The sequence below is a fragment of the Podarcis gaigeae genome (assembly GCF_964106915.1).
Source record: "Podarcis gaigeae genome assembly, chromosome: 1".
Lineage (NCBI taxonomy): Eukaryota > Metazoa > Chordata > Lepidosauria > Squamata > Lacertidae > Podarcis > Podarcis gaigeae.
In genome coordinates, this window is record NC_139678.1 from 91,641,794 (window position 1) to 91,662,287 (window position 20,494).

A 20,494-nucleotide genomic window follows, 5' to 3' on the forward strand; every position below is an offset into this window, starting at 1 on the left:
CTTACCTGAGGCAACTCCAAAAACACACAATGAATTAGTAAGGCATTTAGGTTTACAAATCATAAGTTTCTATCTCCAACTTCCCCGCTCCTCTCTCTTTCTGGCACAGTTAAGCACTCCCTTGGCTATGAGCAGCCGCCACCCCCATCTCAAGACTATGAGAACTGACATGGAAGTAATTTAGGTCTGTCGTTATGCTCATCACACTGTAGTCAGAGGACTTTAAACATCTGTTGCAAAGCTTTGTTTTCACTACACTCTAATTCAGCAGTACACAAACAATAAGCACCATGGGGGAGTCTTGTGTTGAGATTTCTCCGCTCTGGATAATGCTCAGCTGGACTACTTGGCTTAGTTAGGAACATCACATATTTAAGCAAGATGAAGACAAACTGGGCAAGATTAATAGCAGAAAGATGACACGATTAAATGCTGAAGAAGCACATAATTTTCTTCTACTTCTTCTCTGGCACAGAAGAGGATGCTAGGAGGGAAAGCCTTATTGCAGCCCTAACACTCCCATCTCAGCTAACTTGTCCTTCCTGTAATTAATCGGAGATGGTGCTGGCTGCCCATTTAAAGGCTGCATTAAGAGGGGAATTTTGGGACGCGGGTGGCGCTGTGGGTTAAACCACAGAGCCTAGGACTTGCCAATCAGAAGGTTGGCGGTTCGAATCCCCGTGATGGGGTGAGCTCCCGTTGTTCCGTCCCAGCTCCTGCCAACCTAGCAGTTCGAAAGCACGTCCAAAGTGCAAGTAGATAAATAGGTACCGCTCCGCAGGAAGGTAAACGGCGTTTCCGTGCACTGCTCTGGTTCGCCAGAAGTGGCTTAGTCATGCTGGCCACATGACCCGGAAGCTGTACACCGGCTCCCTCGCCCAATAAAGCAAGATGAGTGCTGCAACCCGAGTCGGCCACAACTGGACCTAATGGTCAGGGGTCCCTTTACCTTTAAGAGGGGAATTTTAGGAAATTCATAGATCATAGGTCTTACTACTCACAGTGACAATATGCTACCTCCCGTTTCAGAGGCAGCACAACACTGAATACCAGTTGCTGAGAGACCAGATGAGGAGGGCAGTTACTTTCAGGCTCTGCTTGTGGGGTTTTCAACAACCATCATGCTGGCTACTGTGGGAAGCAAGATTCTGGGCTAAGTGAACTCTTGGTCTGAACCAGAAAGGCTCTTGTTCTCAGAAAATAAGCAGGTCAGAATTAATAAAGTAATGGAGAAGTGTCCTGTGTAATTTAGCCCTCTTCTAAAATTGTGAACTTTCATGTGTAGAGAAGCTTCTGATTTTCCTATGTTTGGGATTTTTCACCAGATTTTAGCAGGTCCAATTTACTCTCCTGGTTATGGATAACTCCATACCTTCTGTTATTTTTTCCAGCTTGCATTTATTGAATTTGAAGGGATGATAAGTGCACAAGTAGCAGAAGGGATGATAAGGGATGATAAGTGCACAAGTAGCAGAAGTAGTAGTAATGTTTTAAAGAAAAGCTTATTTACTGGTCTTTGAAATCTATTGTGATAAACGTATGACAACATCACACTTTTTCTAGGAAGCCTTGCCAATTTCACCACTATCATTTGTATGCACAGACACACACACCTGAAGTGTTGTGGCATGCACCTGTGGTGGTGCATGAACATGACCTTTTGAAGAAACAAAGTGCTCTTTGTCTTGGAAGGCTGTTTGGGCAAGGGAGGTGACCCAGCTGCTTCCTTGAGGCAGACAACAACCAATGAGCCTGTCACCACAAACAAGAGAAGGAGATCCATGCATGGAAGAAGGATTTTGTCTGTATATCATTTATTGCAGGCATAGGCAAACTCGGTCCTCCAGATGTTTTGGGACTACAACTCCCATCATCCCTAGCTAACAGGACCAGTGTTGTAGTCCCAAAACATCTTTAGAGCCGAGTTTGCCTATGCCTGATTTATTGGATCAAGAACCGTCAAATGTAAATTAGAGGCACATAAATCTCAAACACCAAAGTGGCGCTTCAGAATCATTGATATATGAGCACATATGTGAGAAAGCCACTCAAAATATTACAGCAGGAGGCTTTGTAGTATACTATTTATTGGCACTATTAGAAGTACTTGAACCAATCCTGTCATGCGACTAGGTAGACAAAGCTATAGCACACCTTCAATCAACTTATTTGTGGCAAGTCAAATAAGTTACTTGTGCACATTATTACATATTAACACCATGTTTTCAATTTCTCCTAAATTCAGCAATCTGTTTTAACAAGGAGAGAAGAGACAGAGGGCTGGGATTCATGGAACGGGGTGGATTGTGGGACAGGAGGGAACACAGGAGTCAGACCACCAGGTCCATCAAGCTGGGTATTGTCTACTCCTGACTAGCAGTAGCTCTTCGGGGCTTCAGGCAAAGTTTGCTCCCAGCCCTTCCTGGAGAGGCTGAGCACTGAACTGAAGCTATGGCTATTCGAATCTCCATTGCGCTCACATGTTTTTCCCATCTGCAAAGAGTTTACTTGCATTCTCAAAAGTCTAGCACTGATCATTCAGCCTCCTGAGCATTCTCCACTGATGTGAACAGGGAACTGTGCTCATGCACAAGATCTGCACCAATGTGTGCAAAGAGAATCCGGATCAGGAAAACGAAAGCTTTTATAAGCTACATTGAAATATTTCAGCTTTATTTGCTTTAAGATAAGAAGCGGGGCACAGTTAAAGATGTAACTCTTAAGTCCAGATGTGTTCACTTTAATTAAAACAAATCATTTTTTCCCCTTAGCTTTTATTTAGGCAAGATGCTTGCTGGGTTTTGGGTTTTTTTAGGAAGTTTTGCTTTATGCTGGATGCTGTTCGGAACAGACTGTTGCAGCCTGCACGGAACCTCTGATCCAGCAGAGCTGTCCTCATGTACTTTGCTCAGAAATCAAGGACATAATTTGGTGTAGTGCTTTAATTAAGAAGCACAGAAAGAAAAAGAAAAATACCAGGGAACCCGAGAAACAATTATTGGATCGTAGCTGGCATAGAGAAAGCAACCACATTTTAATTAAACAAACATGGAAAATTTCAAAACAAATCAATTTTACATGCGGAAACCCTATTTATTACCCACCACCACCACCTTGAACAATATATGGATTATAATTCCAGCCTTCGGTTTGTAGCAATTTCTTTAGAATAAATTGTTTAGGATTCTGATTAAGAAAATATGCACTGATCTAGTCAGAAAACAGCCCTCCTTAGTGGCTTCTCTGTAGTTCATGCATTGCCAACCAGGTTTTTAAAAAAGAAAGAGTTGGGGAAAGATTTAAACACCATCTTTAATAGAATTAATTTCTGAAGCCTTGATCCAAGTAATAGAATCCTCCATTAATCACAGCTGGCTATGTCTTATATGAAGAATATGAGCCAATTCCTGCATGCTACTCAAAGCATAAATTCCTAATGGATCTCAGAAAACTGCCTCACAGAGAAAGGATCTAAAACAAGAATAACAATTTATTTTTCAAAAAAACAACAACATTAAAGACAGTATTGCTTCAGAGATATGGAGCGTTCGCTAGAGAAGCTATTTGAAAAGGTGAGACACCCCCTTGCTCTTCAAGTTCAATGCTTCTTGTCCAAAGCCTTCGTCTTGCTGCTCCCATGGTTACAACAACCCTCCCATGTACATTCCTATATTTTCAGCCAACATCCACTACCACAGTGCAGCCTGGACTCCCAAGAGTGTCCTCTTATGACTTTCCTCCCTTAGTGTCTAATTGGAAGTAGCAGCAAAAGGGCCCTATAAAAAGAATTTATGAGGCTGCACTAATACACACATTTTCCCCTACAGGCAGAAATATTGCTTTGCTTTATCCTATTTCTCTTCACAAAATGGTACAGGAAAATGAAAAACGAGTCAAGGAAATATACTCTTCTTTTCCGGAGAGGGGAGGAAACCCCCTGTGTGCACCTCATTTTTCAGATTTGTGGTGAAAAGGAAACAGCTAAAACTTTTATTTTCTCCATGGAATTAAGAAGGCTTAATCTCACATGGTCTGAAAAAAGAAGCCCAAAGCCTGCCCCTGATTGCTTCCAGAATACAGTGGCGGGGCGGGGGGCGATGACCCAATATAAGAATTGGGGTGATAAAGTTACTTCTGGATAGCCTAAAGCATGGGTGTCACCTTCCAGGTGTCGATGGGTTCCAGCTCCCAAAAAAGCACAGGCAATTGTCAATATGATATGAAAACCTTCGTTGTGTGTGTCGGCAGGGTTAGGGGGTGGACTGGAGCAAAAGCTAGTTAAATAAGGAACTACTAGCAAGAAATGCAAGCCACTAAGAATATTAACACATCTGTTCCTCTTATTTTCTCCCTTCTCACTCACCCCTGCTGGGGAGGGTCGATGGGAGGATGACTATAATACATCCTGCCATTATTTACTCCAAGGTAGTTGCCTCCTGTATCCATGTTACCTTAGAGCAGCAGGTAGCAGACTTTGACAGAGTGAACCTGTATAATTAAAAAGCAGCAGCAGCAACAACAACTCTAGAAGTCTCCTCAAGTGTAACATTAAGACACAATAGACAGGCTCTTTTTCCTGGCAGCGTTAGTGTATGCCTTCAACCTAAAGGCAAGCAGCTCATAGGAGGAGAGTGGGCTCACTGCCACAGCAGATTACAGAAATATAAATTTCTTGCAGAAGGATTAGGTTACACCATTGAGCTTCCCACTGATTCTTGGCACAAGTGATGGAGCATGGTGCTTCCCTTTACTGCATGGAGGAGATGGGGCTAGCATAGCTTGACACTCTTCATTCTTGCCCAGTGTAGATAAGACATGGCAGGTCAAAGTAAATGTATAACATGCAGTTTGGCCCTGGAAGAAGGGGTAGAAGGGCAAGAGAAAACTATTCTTTTGTATCAGCCTGAAGCTCCTAGGAAGGCCTTTCTAACACCTGGAGAGCCACTGACATAAAGTTAGCAGCCGCTAACTTTTGATACCACAACCAAGAGTGAAAACTCATGTAGAAGACTGTGACACAATGCCCCACCTCATTTGTTTTGCAGAGGAACTAAGTGGATGACCAGAGAAGGCTCTCAAGGCACAGTACACAGGAAGACTGCTGAAGCTGAACTGGTGTGGCTCTGTGGACTGCCTCAACGGCGACCACCTGGGAGCCCCACATATGCTGCTCTAAGTTCTTTGGAGAAAGAGGAGGGAAGAAGTGTAATAAATGAGTCAATATTACCCAAGCTGAAAGCCTAAAGTGCATTGGAGTCGCAGGAGTATTGCAGGGGAAGACCGTACTGGAGAGCACATGCTACACCCAGCAGCCCTTTGCTTCCCTTTACACAACAGTCAGGCTGGCCATGTGCCCTGCATACACCTCCAAGTTACAACCATAACAACAAACTTGAGCAGCTGCAATACCACCCGGACTTCCCTTTCCTTTGACCACAGTCTTCCTTACAGCAGCATTAAGTAATTCGCCACCTGCTGATGGTTAAAGCGATAGCCACATACGGTGCACATCAGCACTGTTAAATTAAGTCATAATGTGCTTTGAAGTGATCCATGAAGACTGCCAGTTGGTGTGTTAATGGCTGCTAAAGGTGCCTTTACGGCTGCTGCCCAGGCTGTGCAATGTAAAGGGGGAAGCAAGGGGAGCTGCATTAAGATGGCCCTAATTGGAATGAATACTGTGGCCTGTACTGCTGCATTGCGCACACACGACTATGACTGTCGTAGGGCCTTTAATAACCTACTGTCCCATCTCCCCATCCCCACCCCCTGTATGTCAACAGGTTCCCCATTCCTCCTCTGCAATGTTAAGAGGTAAGAAAAAGATAGCACTAGTGACATGTTTGATGCACAAGTCTTGTAAGAGATGTGCACTACTGTTTTTCTTCATCATCATCACCATCATCAATTTATTTATACCCTGCCCTCCCGGGCCAAAACCGGGCTCAGAGCAGCTAACATCAAATATATAACATATTAACATAAAACCAGGCAATCAATTAAAATACATCCTAAAATCAAATCAGAATCAAAGTGAAATCCAATCAGATGGCAACCCGAAAATTAGGGTTGGGTACCTTAAATACTCAGTGGCCTAACTGTTTGTACTGATCTTACATTAGCCTTTGAGAAAAGTTGGGGGCCACTTTCATGCAAGTTCTTATAAGGAGAGAGGGGGAGTCAGACTAGACCCCGACCAAAGGCCAGGCGGAACAGCTCCATCTTGCAGGCCCTGCAGAAAGATGTCAGATCTCGCAGGGCCCTGGTCTCTTGTGGCAGAGCATTCCACAGGTTGGGGCCACGGCCGAAAAGGCCTCGGCTCTGGTTGAGGCCAGTCTAATCTCCTTGAGGCCCAGGACCTCCAAGATGTTATTTTTGGACCATAAGGTCCACCTGACTCATACATTACCTTTCCGGCATAAGCTTTCTGTTGATCCAGTCCCACACACTTTGGTAACCTATCAAAATAGTCAGTGTCATACGAAAGAAGGCAACAACAGCACCATGACTGGTGGACTGTGAGGCCCAAGTCTGGGGCCCTGCACTCCTTGGGGTGTCCCACAGTCACTGGCAGATTACAGTGTGGTGGGAAACTGGAGTACTGTTAGCTCTTGGGTGGTTATTCTGAGGCTGATGTCTGCCAGTCACTGCAATTTCCCTTTTTCTTCCTTTAAGCAAACCAACAACAACATTCAGTTGGGCATGCAATCAGGGAAGCACTGGCAGAACTTCCAGTGCACCAAACATCTTCTTTTCCCACACTGTAGTGAAATGAATGTGATGTGTTGTTCTGGGGGTGTTGGGAGTGGCTGAAGCTACAGCACTTCACTGGGCAGAACATAAAGCTGAATGTTTTGTTTTGTTTTTTTAAGAGACAATAATACAAAGATCCCCGCTCTTCCTTGCTATGGCCTTGTGAAGTGGGAGGAGAGGAACAGAGTGACCAAAGTAGCAGAGGAGGAAGAGAAAGTGCAGTGGAGTGGCAGTGTGGGAAAGCAGGATCAGGATAGTGGCCAGGACGGCACAGCAGAGCTCCTGAACAAAGAAGCCATGTGGCAAGCGTAAGCTATAGAACTCTCTCCTACAGGAGGCAGTGATGGCCCAATAAGTTACCGTAATTTTTGCTCTATAAGACTCACTTTTTCCCTCCTAAAAAGTAAGGGGAACTGTGTGTGCATCTTATGGAGTGAATGCAGGCTGCACAGCTATCACAGAAGCCAGAACAGCAAGAGGGATTGCTGCTTTCACTGCGAAGCGATCCCTCTTACTGTTCTGGCTTCTGATATTCAGAATATTTTTTCCTTGTTTTCCTCCTCCAAAAACTAGGTGCGTCTTGTGGTCTGGTGCATCTAATAGAGAGAAAAATACGGTAATCCATAGCTACTAGTCATGATGGTTTTGCCTCTGTGGTCAGAGGCGGTATGATTCTGAATACCCGTTGCTGGAAACCACAGGAGGGGAGACTGCTCTTGTGCTCAGGTCCTGTTTGTGGGTTTGGCCACTGTCTTCTTTTTATGTTTTTTAAGGCACTTTTTATGTTCTTATGAGTACAATGACATGGCTGCTACCCTTCACACCAGCACAACCGACCTCTAGCACCAGATGGTAGCCATGGTAATGGAGGAAAACACAAGATCACAACCATCCAGCATCATTTCCCCACATCAGGGAGGTGTGAAAACAGACCGTAGAGAGACCGTAGAGAAGCGTTGCACATTTTAAAGAAGAGAAACGTATGAACTAAGCTATAATCATTCACTGCCTGATGTGGCAAGAGCACAATTTCTTGAGCCAGTGATGCTCCAGTTAACTTTTTTCAGCATGCATCTCTAGGATTCCTCTCTCCAAGATATGGTGCACAATAACAACTAAACTTCTAAATCGTCTGCATATTAAATATAAACCTTCCCATCCCTGGTGTCATTTCTAAAACTCAAAGGAGTCATGAGGAGCCATTTTCATCAGTTTTCAAAGACCTTGAAACAATGATAGTGAGAGGAGCTGGAAGGCTCCCCACGTGGCCAGGCCAGACATTTTCCAAGTAGAGGATTAACACTTCACACACCTATCAACAGGCAGAGGCATTAAGCTGAAGGAGATAACAGCATGTGCAGTCAAGAAGCACTATATCCCAAGAACAGCACAGGAAGGTTATAAACAGGCAATCCCTTAAAACCAGCTTTGGCAGGGTGGGGAAAAGAAAACGTAAGCTTGCCAAGTAGAGGATGGATTGAAGGAATGACTAATGCTCTCTAGGGGGAAAGAATGAGCTTGGGAACCAAGAACGATAAGAAGAATAAACATCCCAGCATTGCAACTTAAAATCTAACTGGCATGATGTAGATATAACCCTCTGCAACCTTAGCTATATATTGCCTCAGCGTGCTAAGCTGCATCATGACAGAAAGTAACATTATTAAAAAGGGGAGAGTGCATTTGGGTAAGCCTACGTGCACCTCCCTTCTACCTTGGAGATCTGGTTCAAGGTACAAACCATGCGAACGGATTTCATCACAATGGCTTTGCCATCTCAACACTTCATCTAAATTTCAAATGACCAAGCCACAGATAGCCAACATGGTGCCCTCTAGATGTTGTTGGACTACAACTGCCATCAGCCCCGGCTAGCTTGGCTAAGGATGATAAAGGATGGGAGTTGAACACATCTGGAAGACACCACTTTGGCTACCCTTGAGCAAGACTTTCATGCAAAAATTGCTACAATTGCATAAACAGCAGCTGCAGATACCTTTAAAGCAGCATACACTTTCCCCAAAGAATCATGGAAACTGCAGTTTACCCCTCACAGAGCTACAATTCCCAGCACCCTTAACAAACCAAAGTGAAGGGATTCTTTGGGGGGAAATAATGTACTTTAAATATACAGGGTGTGTGCAGCCATAATCCATTTTCATACCTTTAGCCTTACACCAACTGCAGTTCACAGGAGAGAGGGAGCCATGATATGTGGATGAGTGGTTGAGAAACAAATCATACAAACCATGGTAGAATTAATTTGTTGCCCCTCCCAACACCATGGGAATCATGCATATCAGACAGGCGACAGGGCTTCCCTCCATACCTGTGCCATCAAACCTCGTGAAAGTGTGCCCTTGGAACACACTGAGACATCAGCTGCCTGCCCTGCACATTTACAAACTTCACCACTGCAGTGTGGGAAACAACTTCATAGATTTATTTATTCTTACGTTTATATTCCACCTTTCTTCCATTGTGGAACTCCAGGAAGCCTCCCAACCTGTAGGTCTCCCAGCCTGGCACTGATCTGATTCAAGCCAGTTTAGCTTCCACAAGGTGGTGGTCTCATGTGCCTTCAGCACACCCTGAGGTGTGCAGCAACTGTTCAAATTTATCAACCCCCAAATAGCATTTGTCATACATTTATCCATTACTGGTTTAACCTTCCACTTACAGGACACTCGGTAATATTCTGACTCCACAGGCTCATATTGGAGCTGTCCTCAATGGTGGTGCAACGCTTCTGCTTCCTATCCCAGCCGCAGTATGGGTCCCTTGCTCCCAGGCACTCACTGTGTATGGGAAGAGAAAAAATATAAGCAACATTTCACAGATGGAAACTTAAAAAAATCAGTTACTCAAGTACAGAGCTTCTGTGCGACAGCTGTCAACTCTGCAAGGAAGGTTCATGATGAACAAAATAACAAGGTGATGACAACTCCCTCTCCCCAAGAAAATATCACTCACACAAATCAAGGATTAAAAGCCCATTTACTCTCTTCCAAGGCCCGGTAGATGACAAAGAATTGCTTTGCAAATGTAGTCAAAGAACACTTGTCCTTGCAAATAATGATGCATTCGTTCATTCTCTTACAAAGAACCTTCTGTGACAATGTTTTCTGAAACAACTTGTAGGGGTTAGACAAGCAGAAAGAGCAAGTGGGCCAATATTAAAGGTTATTAGCTTTGGCGTTTAAAACAAGAACAACAATGGCAGCACTTTTAATCATGATCTCATGCCGCCAACCTGAAACAGACACAGTTAGTGTTAACTCAGAAGTCTTTTTTGGTGGTGCTCAACAATGGATGCATTCATTTTTATGCTCATATAGTCTGTGTATGCAGTCCCTTTCTGTGATTCATTAAAGGAAAATAACTGTTAATACTTTCAAAATACAGTAAAGGTCAAAGATCAAACTCAAGATTATTTAGGAAAGTGATGTCAGCAACCCTTCTACTCTGGAAGTATCACTTCTGACAGTGAGTAACAGAGCACACATGCTGCTAAACGCAACTTGCTACTTGACTTAGCTTCAGGAAATTCAGAATTTGCATTTAGCATCACTTGTGAATATACCCTTGTCTAATTTAGCCTTTCCTTTAGGTCATTATACGTTTTCACTTAGAAAATCAAAAGTGGCTAAACCAGGCCATATGAAAATAGAAACAGGGCTACACTTTAAATTATCATATGAAAAGCTGTGTGGCTTTCCTTATTTAGACTTCCTGTGAATAGGCAAGGAAGGGACTTAGGTCATACATGCAGAGAACAAAGAGTCATAGTCTAGTTTTATCTTCTGGTTATTTATCTGTAGTTCTCCCTGTGGCAGCTAATCTTGTTTGTTTGCACAAAGCCTGCCCTACCATTAGGCAGGGTGAGACGGCTGTCTCAGGCAGTGGACTCTGGGAAGAATGGCTTTGAAGGACAGGGCTACAAAGGTCCCACTGTCTGTCCTGCACCATCAAAGCTGCCCTTTGGATTCTGTCCATCGTCAGTGTTTACATAAGATTCTGGCTGACTTCTGTTCAAAGAATGCTCACCTGGGGTGGGGAATGCCCTTGGCCTCAGGCAGCAAAATGTCTGGGGCCAGCCTTGTATTCTCCTGCCCCTCCCCAAACGCTAAGGACAGCTCGTTCTGAGAGAGAAAGAGGCATCCAACTATAGACAACAGGATGTCCTTCCCTATGGATATGACTTTAATCCTTTCCAGCTTTCTCTGCTTATTGGAACAATGCCTCCAAAGTTTTGAACAGGCAGAGCTAGCCTGCTTTTCACATAGCAGGGTGTAACATGTAGCCAAAGTGAGAAACAAATGCAAATGGACAGTTGAAAGGGCCTGTAACTATGTTTTTTTGGCTGATCCTTTGCAATCATGCAATCAGCTGCTTCAGTCCTTTCCCAAAGCCTCAGCAATGTCAATTAAGCCTGTGGCATTAAACCAAGGTGAGGGCGGGGGCACATCCAATTCAGGCAAAAAGAAGGGAAATGAGATTTATTCCAAACCAAGACATCAGTATGATTAAGAGAAACACCCACCCCTCCCCAAAATCAAATGAAATGAGATGTGAAGTATTCACATCCAGAAATCTTTGAAATCCCATTAGTTGGTAATCAGCTACAAATGAAAAAGCGTGTCCCTTAAGCATAGCTGAACAAAGTCGGATGCAGTACCAGCCTATAGTGATTCCAGAGCAATTTGCCCCAGAGCAAACATTAGATTCCTTTCTGCTGCCAGGTGTAGGAATGGTTTTTATTATTATTTACTAGTCTCCAATCTGCTCTTCCTCCGCAGAAGGACGTCTGCCTTGTGATTTAGGCATAGGCATATGATAGCAACATCTCTCTTGGCTGTTTTAAATAAAAGATTCTGGGCGAGATGCAATGATGCTCTATTATGCTTCCCTAGAAGGGAAACTTTTAAAACAAAAACACAACTATCGGAAGAGGTGAAGAGAAACGGTAATTCTGGTGCAGCTCATACCAGACAAAACATGCCAAGAGCTAAGTCATGGTGTAGGAACACAACCACGGGAGTTGCTGGCACAAGGACACTACAGAGAAAATTGTGCAGTGGGTTTGTTTGTTTTTAATCTGTCTAGAGAACAATACCTTACTGCTCTAATCCACTGAGCGGAGCTGCCAGCCCCTCCCCCAAATTGTCAGTGGGCGCAAAATCAATCAATCAATCAATCAATCAATAACAGCAGTTATTCAGAAAAGGAAACGGGGGAAGGGTTTTGTGAAGTCGTTGAGCAGACAGATGGAGGAAGGAGGGGGGAGAAGCAGCTGAGACATATGGCCTTGGAGCTCAAGGTAGCCTGAACATTCCAGGGCAGAATTAAATGGTTCCTAGAGATGAGAAGAATGACGATCAGTGAGGGGGGGGGAGAGAATTCTACATCGAAATCCCCACTTTGACCTTCAAGATTCTGAAACCAAACTCATTTGGAGTGCCTCCCATTAAAAAAGTGGAGCTGAGCACAAGCTGAGCATGAGATATATAGGATGCGTACTAAGTTATTTCCATGCAGTCCATTTTTCAAACTATTATATATTTGTTTGCAGAATTTCACATCTACTATGTTTTTAATGGGTTTTTTTTAAAAACAACAACAACAACAACAATTTGGGAGTAACTAAGAGACAGGAAAAAGGGATAACAACACATTTAACTACCGAAGCACCCCAAAGCAAAATCAAATGATTCACAAACATATTCTTTTTTTGCTTCCATTTTCCCCAACAAGATGTATTAAGGTAGGGGGGAGAATAGTATAATGGGAAAAGCTGGGGCTCTCTGGATGTGGTTGGACTACAACTCCCATCATCTGTGACCACTGAGCAGGCTGGCTGGGGCTGATGTGAGTTGGAGTCCAATGATACATGGAAAGCTACAGCTTCCCCCACCGTTCTTTTATAGAGTCAGTAGTTGTGTATTTACAAACGCACAAGTCTGGAGTATGGAAGAACAGGTGGGCCATCATGGCTGAGTGGTTAGGCTCAAACGTGTTCCAAATGGAAAGTGGCAAGGACCAACATGAAAGGCATTCTATTTGTGGGCTTCATATTTCGCGGCCATCAGCATGCACAGTGCAGAAAAAGTAGGGTAGGGTGGGCAGAGAATGACAAACAACAGTAGTCCCCGCTGAAATGGCACAGTAGTTCAGAAATAACTACTGTCATTAAAAATAAATTAATTGTTTTTAATTTACTAATCTCCACATGAGGAATAATATTATTTACAAAAGCATACTCAGGTGTTGTTAGACTTCATCATTCCTGACCATTGGGGCCATGCTAGCTGGGGCAAATGGGAGTCTTCACCTGGAGTGTCATAGATTCCCCAACCCCTGGTGAGAAGATGCATATAAGTATCACAGCAAGCACCAACTTATTGCACAAGAGGAAATGCCTCTTACAAAATTTATCCATATTTAAATTCAAAATGTTTTAGTATCTGGGGACTAATTAATTGCAGGCACCTTTTTAAGTCCACTGAAGTGTTTCGAATCAATTCCTTTAACTGGTTAAGCAACCCAACTTTGCAGCCTAACTCAAGGCAGACTAAAATAATTACATCTAAATCTTTGCATTATCTAAAATTAGATCATCCCAATTCAGCATTCAAGACACAGCAAGCCAACATATCAATCCATGACTCCTGGGGCATCTCAATAACCTGGCAACAACCACATTCATGCAAGCTGTGTGCTAATCATCTTAATTTTGGACTCATAAAAGATTCAGTTTAGGTTTCAGCCTTCCAGCTCAATGATCCATTTCTTTCCAAAATGGCCCTTGATGCTGATCAGGTTCCATACTCCTTAAACAAAAATTTCCAGGAATGAAGGCAAGATGGGGTGATTATAATTATTCATTACACTAATGTAATCTAAGGTATTTGTTTATTTTACAACAAAACACAAACCAAATGGATTTTTAAAAAATCGTTTCTATTTTGCCTACGCTGCATCGTTGTCAGCATTCCACAGGCTACAATGTATCCTGCTCAGGTACAGAGACTACTTTGCTGACACTTCAACCGCATGCATTATGCCTCTAACATGGCAGCAAGGTGGGGAGGGGGGTTGAAGAATCTGGACAATGCACTTAATGAATTATAGCAGGTCAGTCCAAGGCCTCTGTCATTAGTTTACAACTTTGAGGGATTTGCAGGGCAAGACTGCAGGGCAAGAAACTAGGCAGGTGGTTATTTTCCTGCATGCATCCCAAAGAGAAGGCATCGCCACATAGGGTGGAGAGACTCCTGCCAGGAACCCTAGAGAGCCTCTGCCAATCAGTATAGACGCCAAGCTACATGGACCAATGGTCATTAATGGCATTTTTAAAAATGTGGAGAGCTTTGTTGTTTTTTTAAGAAAAATGTTACTAGTAGCTGCAGCAGGAACTTAGGGAAGAGAGTTTAACACTCCCTGCCGCCTCCCATCATGATCCCATGGTCTTGAATATTGCCCAGCTGAAGCAGCTATTTGCAGAGAGGAGGCTTCCCTCCAGATACAAAAGGCAATTATAGGAGCACAATTTTCATTAGGAGAGGAAAGGGTTCAACTCTCCCCTCTTCACCCCTCAGGGTCCTGCTGCTGTTAAGCACCCCCTGCCCATGGCTATTTCATTTGTAAACAAAGCTTCAAGTTAATCATATTCACACAATTAGTGTCACATCTAGTTTGACCCTTAGTTTTCCACATTTAAGCAACTTTGACAAGGAGAAATATTCAACTGTGCAATCCCTCTCTTGGAGTAAGAAACTGGTACACTCTGCCAAAAGCTGAACTACATGACTGTGCTGCTTGTGTATCTTGGCACTAAAAAGAATATTTTAATTGCAATTTCTCCCTCTGTCTCTGATCTCTTTCAATCCACCTTCCTCTCATTTATGATTTCTGTATGCATAGCCCTGCTAGATGTTAATACCTGAGGCCAGAAATTGATTATAAAATGCAGCATTAACCAGCACTATTGCCATAAGAATCTACTGCAAACTTCAGAACAGGTTAAGCACACGGTAGATGTAAAATAAGTTCAGTTGCAGTAACACTGGAGTACAGGGCAAAAGCCAAGATCTATAGGTGTTTGGGATCACTTTCCATGGAAGGTTTTCTAAGGGTGTAGCAGCTGAACACCATTAAAGAACTGTTTAGGTCTCAGGGTCACATGAAATAAAATATTTTCTAACTTCAAGAGAAGTTCACTGCTGGAATGTTGCCCTGGGAAGTTATAGCAGGAGACTGGGATCTGTTGGGGATTTTCAGGTTTTAGTACAGTTCTAAGGCATGTTTTCAACCAGACAACCCACTGGAGGCGTTTTCAACATTCATTACACATTCTATGAAACTCTCCTTTGGTGGAGATGATCACTGTGGCACTTGCATGCAATTCAGCAAATATTCAAAGTAATAAAGGCAACTGTTCAATTGAAAGTTCCCTTCTCAAGGAGCCTCCCATTATCTGTACCAGGGGCTTCCTGTGGAATTAAAACAGCCTAAGCTAAATCTTGGTCAGAGTTTCATTGAAGCCTATGTGACTGTAGGCAAGTCAAGGGCAGAGTGAAAGTGGGATTTTCCAGTCACATGGACTGTGGGGTAGTGCTTACTGAAAATAAGTAAAGGGACTCTGCTGGATAGGGGAGCTTTTCTGAGTTTGGTTGGGCAAGGTCATTTATTGTCCTACCCAAGAGCACCCAGGAGCCATAAAAATGCTGTCTTTGGAGACTTCAACCAATGTTCTTCTAGTGTCAAAGACCTCCACAAAAGAACAGATGGAACTTCTCGTGTGTGTGTGTGTGTGTGTGTGTGTGTCGTGTGTGTGTGTGTGTGTGTGTGTGTGAGAGAGAGAGAGAGAGAGAGAGAGAGAGAGAGAGAGAGATTTCCTTACAGAGGACTAAGAAGCAAGTTTGGTCTAGCAGATGAGCAAACTGACAGTCTGGACTTTTCCAACTGTGAGGGGTGTGAAGATGAATTTTTGATGTAAGCAATCTGAACTTTGCCACAAACTTTGGGCTTCTGCAAATGGAGGATGTTCCTATTCATGTAGAGAGCAACATTATTCTTCTTTGATGATCACAACACCTTTGGTAAAGGCTGTTCTCCAACTGGAGCACTTGCAGGCCAGTGTTTCCCAATTGTCAATGTTTATACCACATTTTTTAAAGATTTACCTTGTGAGGGTCTTTAAACCTCTTTTGTTGTCAACCAGCATTACACTTTGAATTTTTAAGTCGAAATGGAGTAGTTGCTTTGGAAGACGATAATCAGGCATCTGTACAACATGACCAGTCCAATGAATTTGATGTTGAATGATTGCTTTGACACTGGTGATCTTTGCTTCTTCCAATACACTGGCATTGGTTGGCCATCTTCCCATTTGGTATGTACTTTTTTTCCAGAGACACCACTGATGGAATATTTCAAGCAGCTGGAGGTGGCGTTTATAAGTGGTCCATGTTTCGCAAGCATACAATAAGGTTGGTAGTACAATAGTTTGTAAACAAGCATTTTGGTTTCCCTGTGAATGTCCTGGTCCTGAAACACTCTGCACTTCAATCAGAAGAAAGCTGAACTCGTACAGCTCAGGTGATGCTGGATTTCAGCATCAATGTCAGCCCTTGTGGAAGGATAACAGCTCAGGTAGGAGAAGTAATCAACGTAGAGACAATTCAAACCTGGATCCTGGCAGAGAATAATTCTACAGAAAGAACTTTTATTTGATGTGCGACACTAAAAAACAGTTCCCTTTCAATATCAATTTGAAAAAGGTAATTTTGTGGAGAACCCAATATGGAGAAGGCAATCTGGCGTGGATAAGGCCAGTGGAACTGAGAAGACCAAGACCAATTGGGAAAAGGATAACAATTCAGAAAGGACTTAAAACAGCAGAATCCAAAGAGACATGTGACTGCAGCATTCACTGTGTGAGTATATCCCACAGTTTGTGTGTATGAATGAAAGGATAGTCAGCCTAGGTAGGATAATTCACAACACATTTGGTTGTGTTTAGGGGGATGATGCTAGGGTTATTCCAGAAATTATTAGCTGTGGTATATTCATTGGGAATCCAAGAAAACGCCACCCTGAACGCATTTTAACAGATGGGATTTATTCCGACAGGGCATTAATGTCAAAAGGCTTTCACTTCTAAGTTCATTGCTTTGCAATAAATGTCTTATCTGATGCCTAATAGAATACACCCCAAACACTCCATTTATAAACAATTCAATTCATCTCTCTAATACAAGAGTTATTTTGCCTCTCACTCCTTATTCTTAGCCACAGAAGACATTTGCATGAAAATAGGATCTAGGCTCCTTAGGAGTTTCCCTGCCATCTGCTGCTATGACTCTATCCTCACTCATTGTTTTAATTTGTGAAGTCACGAGTGCAGATGAAAGCAGAAGGTACAGTTTGAGATAAGTGTGGGAATAAGCACACAGAACAAAAGTGACAACCTTAGTGAAATGAATGTAGCAAAAGACTTCTTAAGCACAGGGCTATGCTGTGCGATTGCCAAGGGTATATCCAGATAGCTCTCATTTTGGAAACTGAAAATTGCTTCAGAGTTCCCAGCCCTGGCATACAGGATATACTGGCCCATGCTCTTCCATCCTGGTCCACACGGTTTCTTTGTGGCCAATGCAAACTGTGAAGTCATAAGAATCAATTCATTAAACCTATAACAGTGATGCTCTGTGAGGAGGAAATGTGCTTTTCCGTGGCACAGTTCTCATGATCTTGGCCATGTCCTACAAAGGTGAGTTAGGATCATGAAAAGTTCCCACATGGAGCAGCCCTAGGCACGGAAACCGGTATTTGATAAGAGTATTTGGGCATCCTGAGAAACTCAAGTACTATAAAAAGGAGATTATTTCAAAATCTCAGCATCACAGAGGAAAACAGGTGGTGAGTTTTAGGTGAAACTTTGGAAATCAGAGCATCTGGGCAAAAGTTTAAGAGCAAAATCATGTGTTGATAACTGCTTAAAATATAAAAAAATAAAGTATGCTTAACACTACCTATTGAATTTTGAAGGAAAAGCAACCAGATTGGGGCCTGATCCACATCACAGATCCAAATTAGTTTCCCACCAACACACCCTTCCTCCCTCTAGGGACCCACAACAGCTGGTGGCAGAGGACATTTGGTGGGAAACTGGCAAAGGCCCCTCATTTGGATCAAAGCCCCACAGTTGATTTTCCATTAAAGTCCCAGTGGCAGCATTAAGGGCAGCTTTTTAAAAGTGTGATTGATATAATGGCCCTTAGTTGCTAGTGAGTGACAAGTTAGTGCTCTTCCACATCTACCTTCTTCCGTGTCTCATTGCTCACACTGTCAAAATCTCCATGCCGTTTCTTCCTTGCAGTCTCCTTCCTCCTTCTAAATCCTGCTCCCCATCACCAATTCCAAAGCCTTTTAAAATCAAAACCATGGGATTTTGCAAATGTCAGTAATTTGCATTAATTTAGTGGGCACAGAATTTAGCTTTTATTGATGCATCAGAACTGGGCTATGGGTTCAGCATGCTATAGCAGTCTTTATATCAGTCCACCTTATGAAAGAAGAAAAGCTGTGAGTAGAATCCAGGTTTGTAGAATTCATTCACAAAGCTGCTTGGCAACTACCAATGCAATTTTTACAAGCAATGGAGAAGAATTATTAGATCCTTGCCCAGTAGCTGCGAGTGTGAGATTGTGCTTGGCAGTCTTGGAACTACTCGACAAGATTAGCTTATTGTCCCATTAACATCAACCTGCAAAGGGGGTTGAGCTAAACAAATAATCATATTAGTTTCCAGCCAAACAAATCCTAATTACTGACAGCCTCAATAACCAACATGCAGGATACAGAGCATCTGTCATGCCCCAAAGCAGATGGCGCTAAAAGAGCAGAATAGGAATTCAAGAATGCTCAAGGGCTACGAAATTAAATAAATAAAAATAAAAGCCAAATCCTACAATTTTAATTTTCTAAGCAAAAACAAAGAAACAACCCCAAAACATAACGTAAACTGTAGAGACAAACTGGTGATCTGTAAAAATCCATTATCATCCCCACTGAAAAGACAAGTGAAGCAGAACTGAGCTACTTTATCCAGACACCAGTCAAGTGGAAACAAATTCATTTTCCTGCTAAACAACACAACACATTCATGGCTGCCGTCTAGTACCAATATTCACTTCCGCTTAACGCCAACTGATTCTTATTTAAACAATGGAACTAGTAATGTAATAACTCACCACCTCCCATATTAAACTGCAAGAACCTGAGTACGGGGCAGGGGGAGGATAGTTCTCTGTTTGAAGGGCTGCCTGGTCCAAGTGGAGTTTAAAGATAAAAGACTCCTAAGAAGGAAGACTCAGGGCCCCTGAAGTTGCACATCTACAGCAGGTAGACTGAGCAGTCACAGTATTTCCCATGATGGTGAATTTAATTTTCATTTAAAAGGCTCCTGGAGTGCTTTCTAGGTGGAATGTTATATCCATAACATTCATAAACTGTATTGCATTTTTATTTAAACTATAGTAATTCTTTCTAAATTGGCACCTATGCGTATTGATTTTACAAATTTCTGCCCTTTCCTGGTGATGCCTTTGCTCTTTTTGGGTGATGCACAAGCAACCAACCTAATGACAACCATTCTGAGTCATAAGCACATCCCATCAGCTGGCATAGTCTGTCTTCCCTGAGGTCAGATGCCCTCAGGTTTCTCTGTGATAAGAGACCAAGGGAGTTGCTTGCAAGTCCATCAATGGCAATGCATAGTTGACACTGGCAGGTTTTTAGTTCATCAGAGCATCAGTATACTAGATGAGGAGAGCAGAAATACACATGTCACTTGCCATAATATTTTTGCTTCCTAGCATCTTCTTAGTTAGAAGCCATTGTGTTCTAAAGATTTACCAGGCCTCTTATATCTTTAGAACTGGTTGGTTGTTTCCCACTGCTGCTTGCTGGGGGGGGGGGGGGGAGTAAAACATAATTCCAAATACTTTTTAAACAAGCTTTGTTTTTTAAATTTTGAAAATCCAGAGTCTTGTAAAAGTCTATTTTTTTTTTTTTAATAAATTTTTATTAGGGGTTTTTACAAAATAAAGTACAAAAATAAACAACCTTTCTTTTATCTCAACAGAGTTTCATGACTTCTTTGGACTTCCTCACATCTCCCGCTGCCATTTTCATCATCATAAATTTTTCCCAGCAATTTATCATCTAATTTGCAAATTTTATAACCACTTATTTAAATATAATCCTCTGTAAATTAATTTCTCTTAATCTCACTTTACATCCCATTTCGATCCGATTTTGTGGTGGCCAATTATTTATGATCAAACATCCTACTTAACTTTCCACCAAATCACAATATTTTTGTAAATAAATCTTAAATTTCCTCCAATCTTCTTCAACCCTCTCTTCTCCCAGGTCTCGAATTCTGCCAGTCATCTCAGCCAGTTGCATATAGTCCATCAGCTGCATCTGCCATTCTTCCAGAGTGGGTAGATCTTGAGTTTTCCACTTCTTGGCGATAAGTATCCTTGCTGCTGCTGTTGCGTACAAAAAGAATGTTCGGTCCTTCTTTGGCACCATCTGGCCGACAATGCCCAGGAGGAAGGCCTCTGGTTTCTTAAGGAAGGTATACTTAAATACTTTTTTCAGCTCATTATATATCATTTCCCAGAAGACCTTCACCCTGGGACAAGTCCACCAGAGGTGAAAGAATGTT

General features: G+C 42.5%; 1 protein-coding gene across 9 annotated transcripts in view; it reads right to left on the reverse strand.

Annotated features, from left to right (window-relative positions):
• Nucleotides 1-20,494, reverse strand: part of SEMA5B (semaphorin 5B) — a 353,564-nt gene that overhangs the window by 38,182 nt on the left and 294,888 nt on the right. For all 9 annotated transcript variants that reach the window (XM_083734995.1, XM_083734993.1, XM_083734992.1 and 6 more), the window contains one exon: nucleotides 9,434-9,551. In XM_083734995.1, coding sequence (XP_083591121.1) covers nucleotides 9,434-9,551 — 118 coding nt within the window. The remainder of the gene's footprint in view (nucleotides 1-9,433; nucleotides 9,552-20,494) is intronic.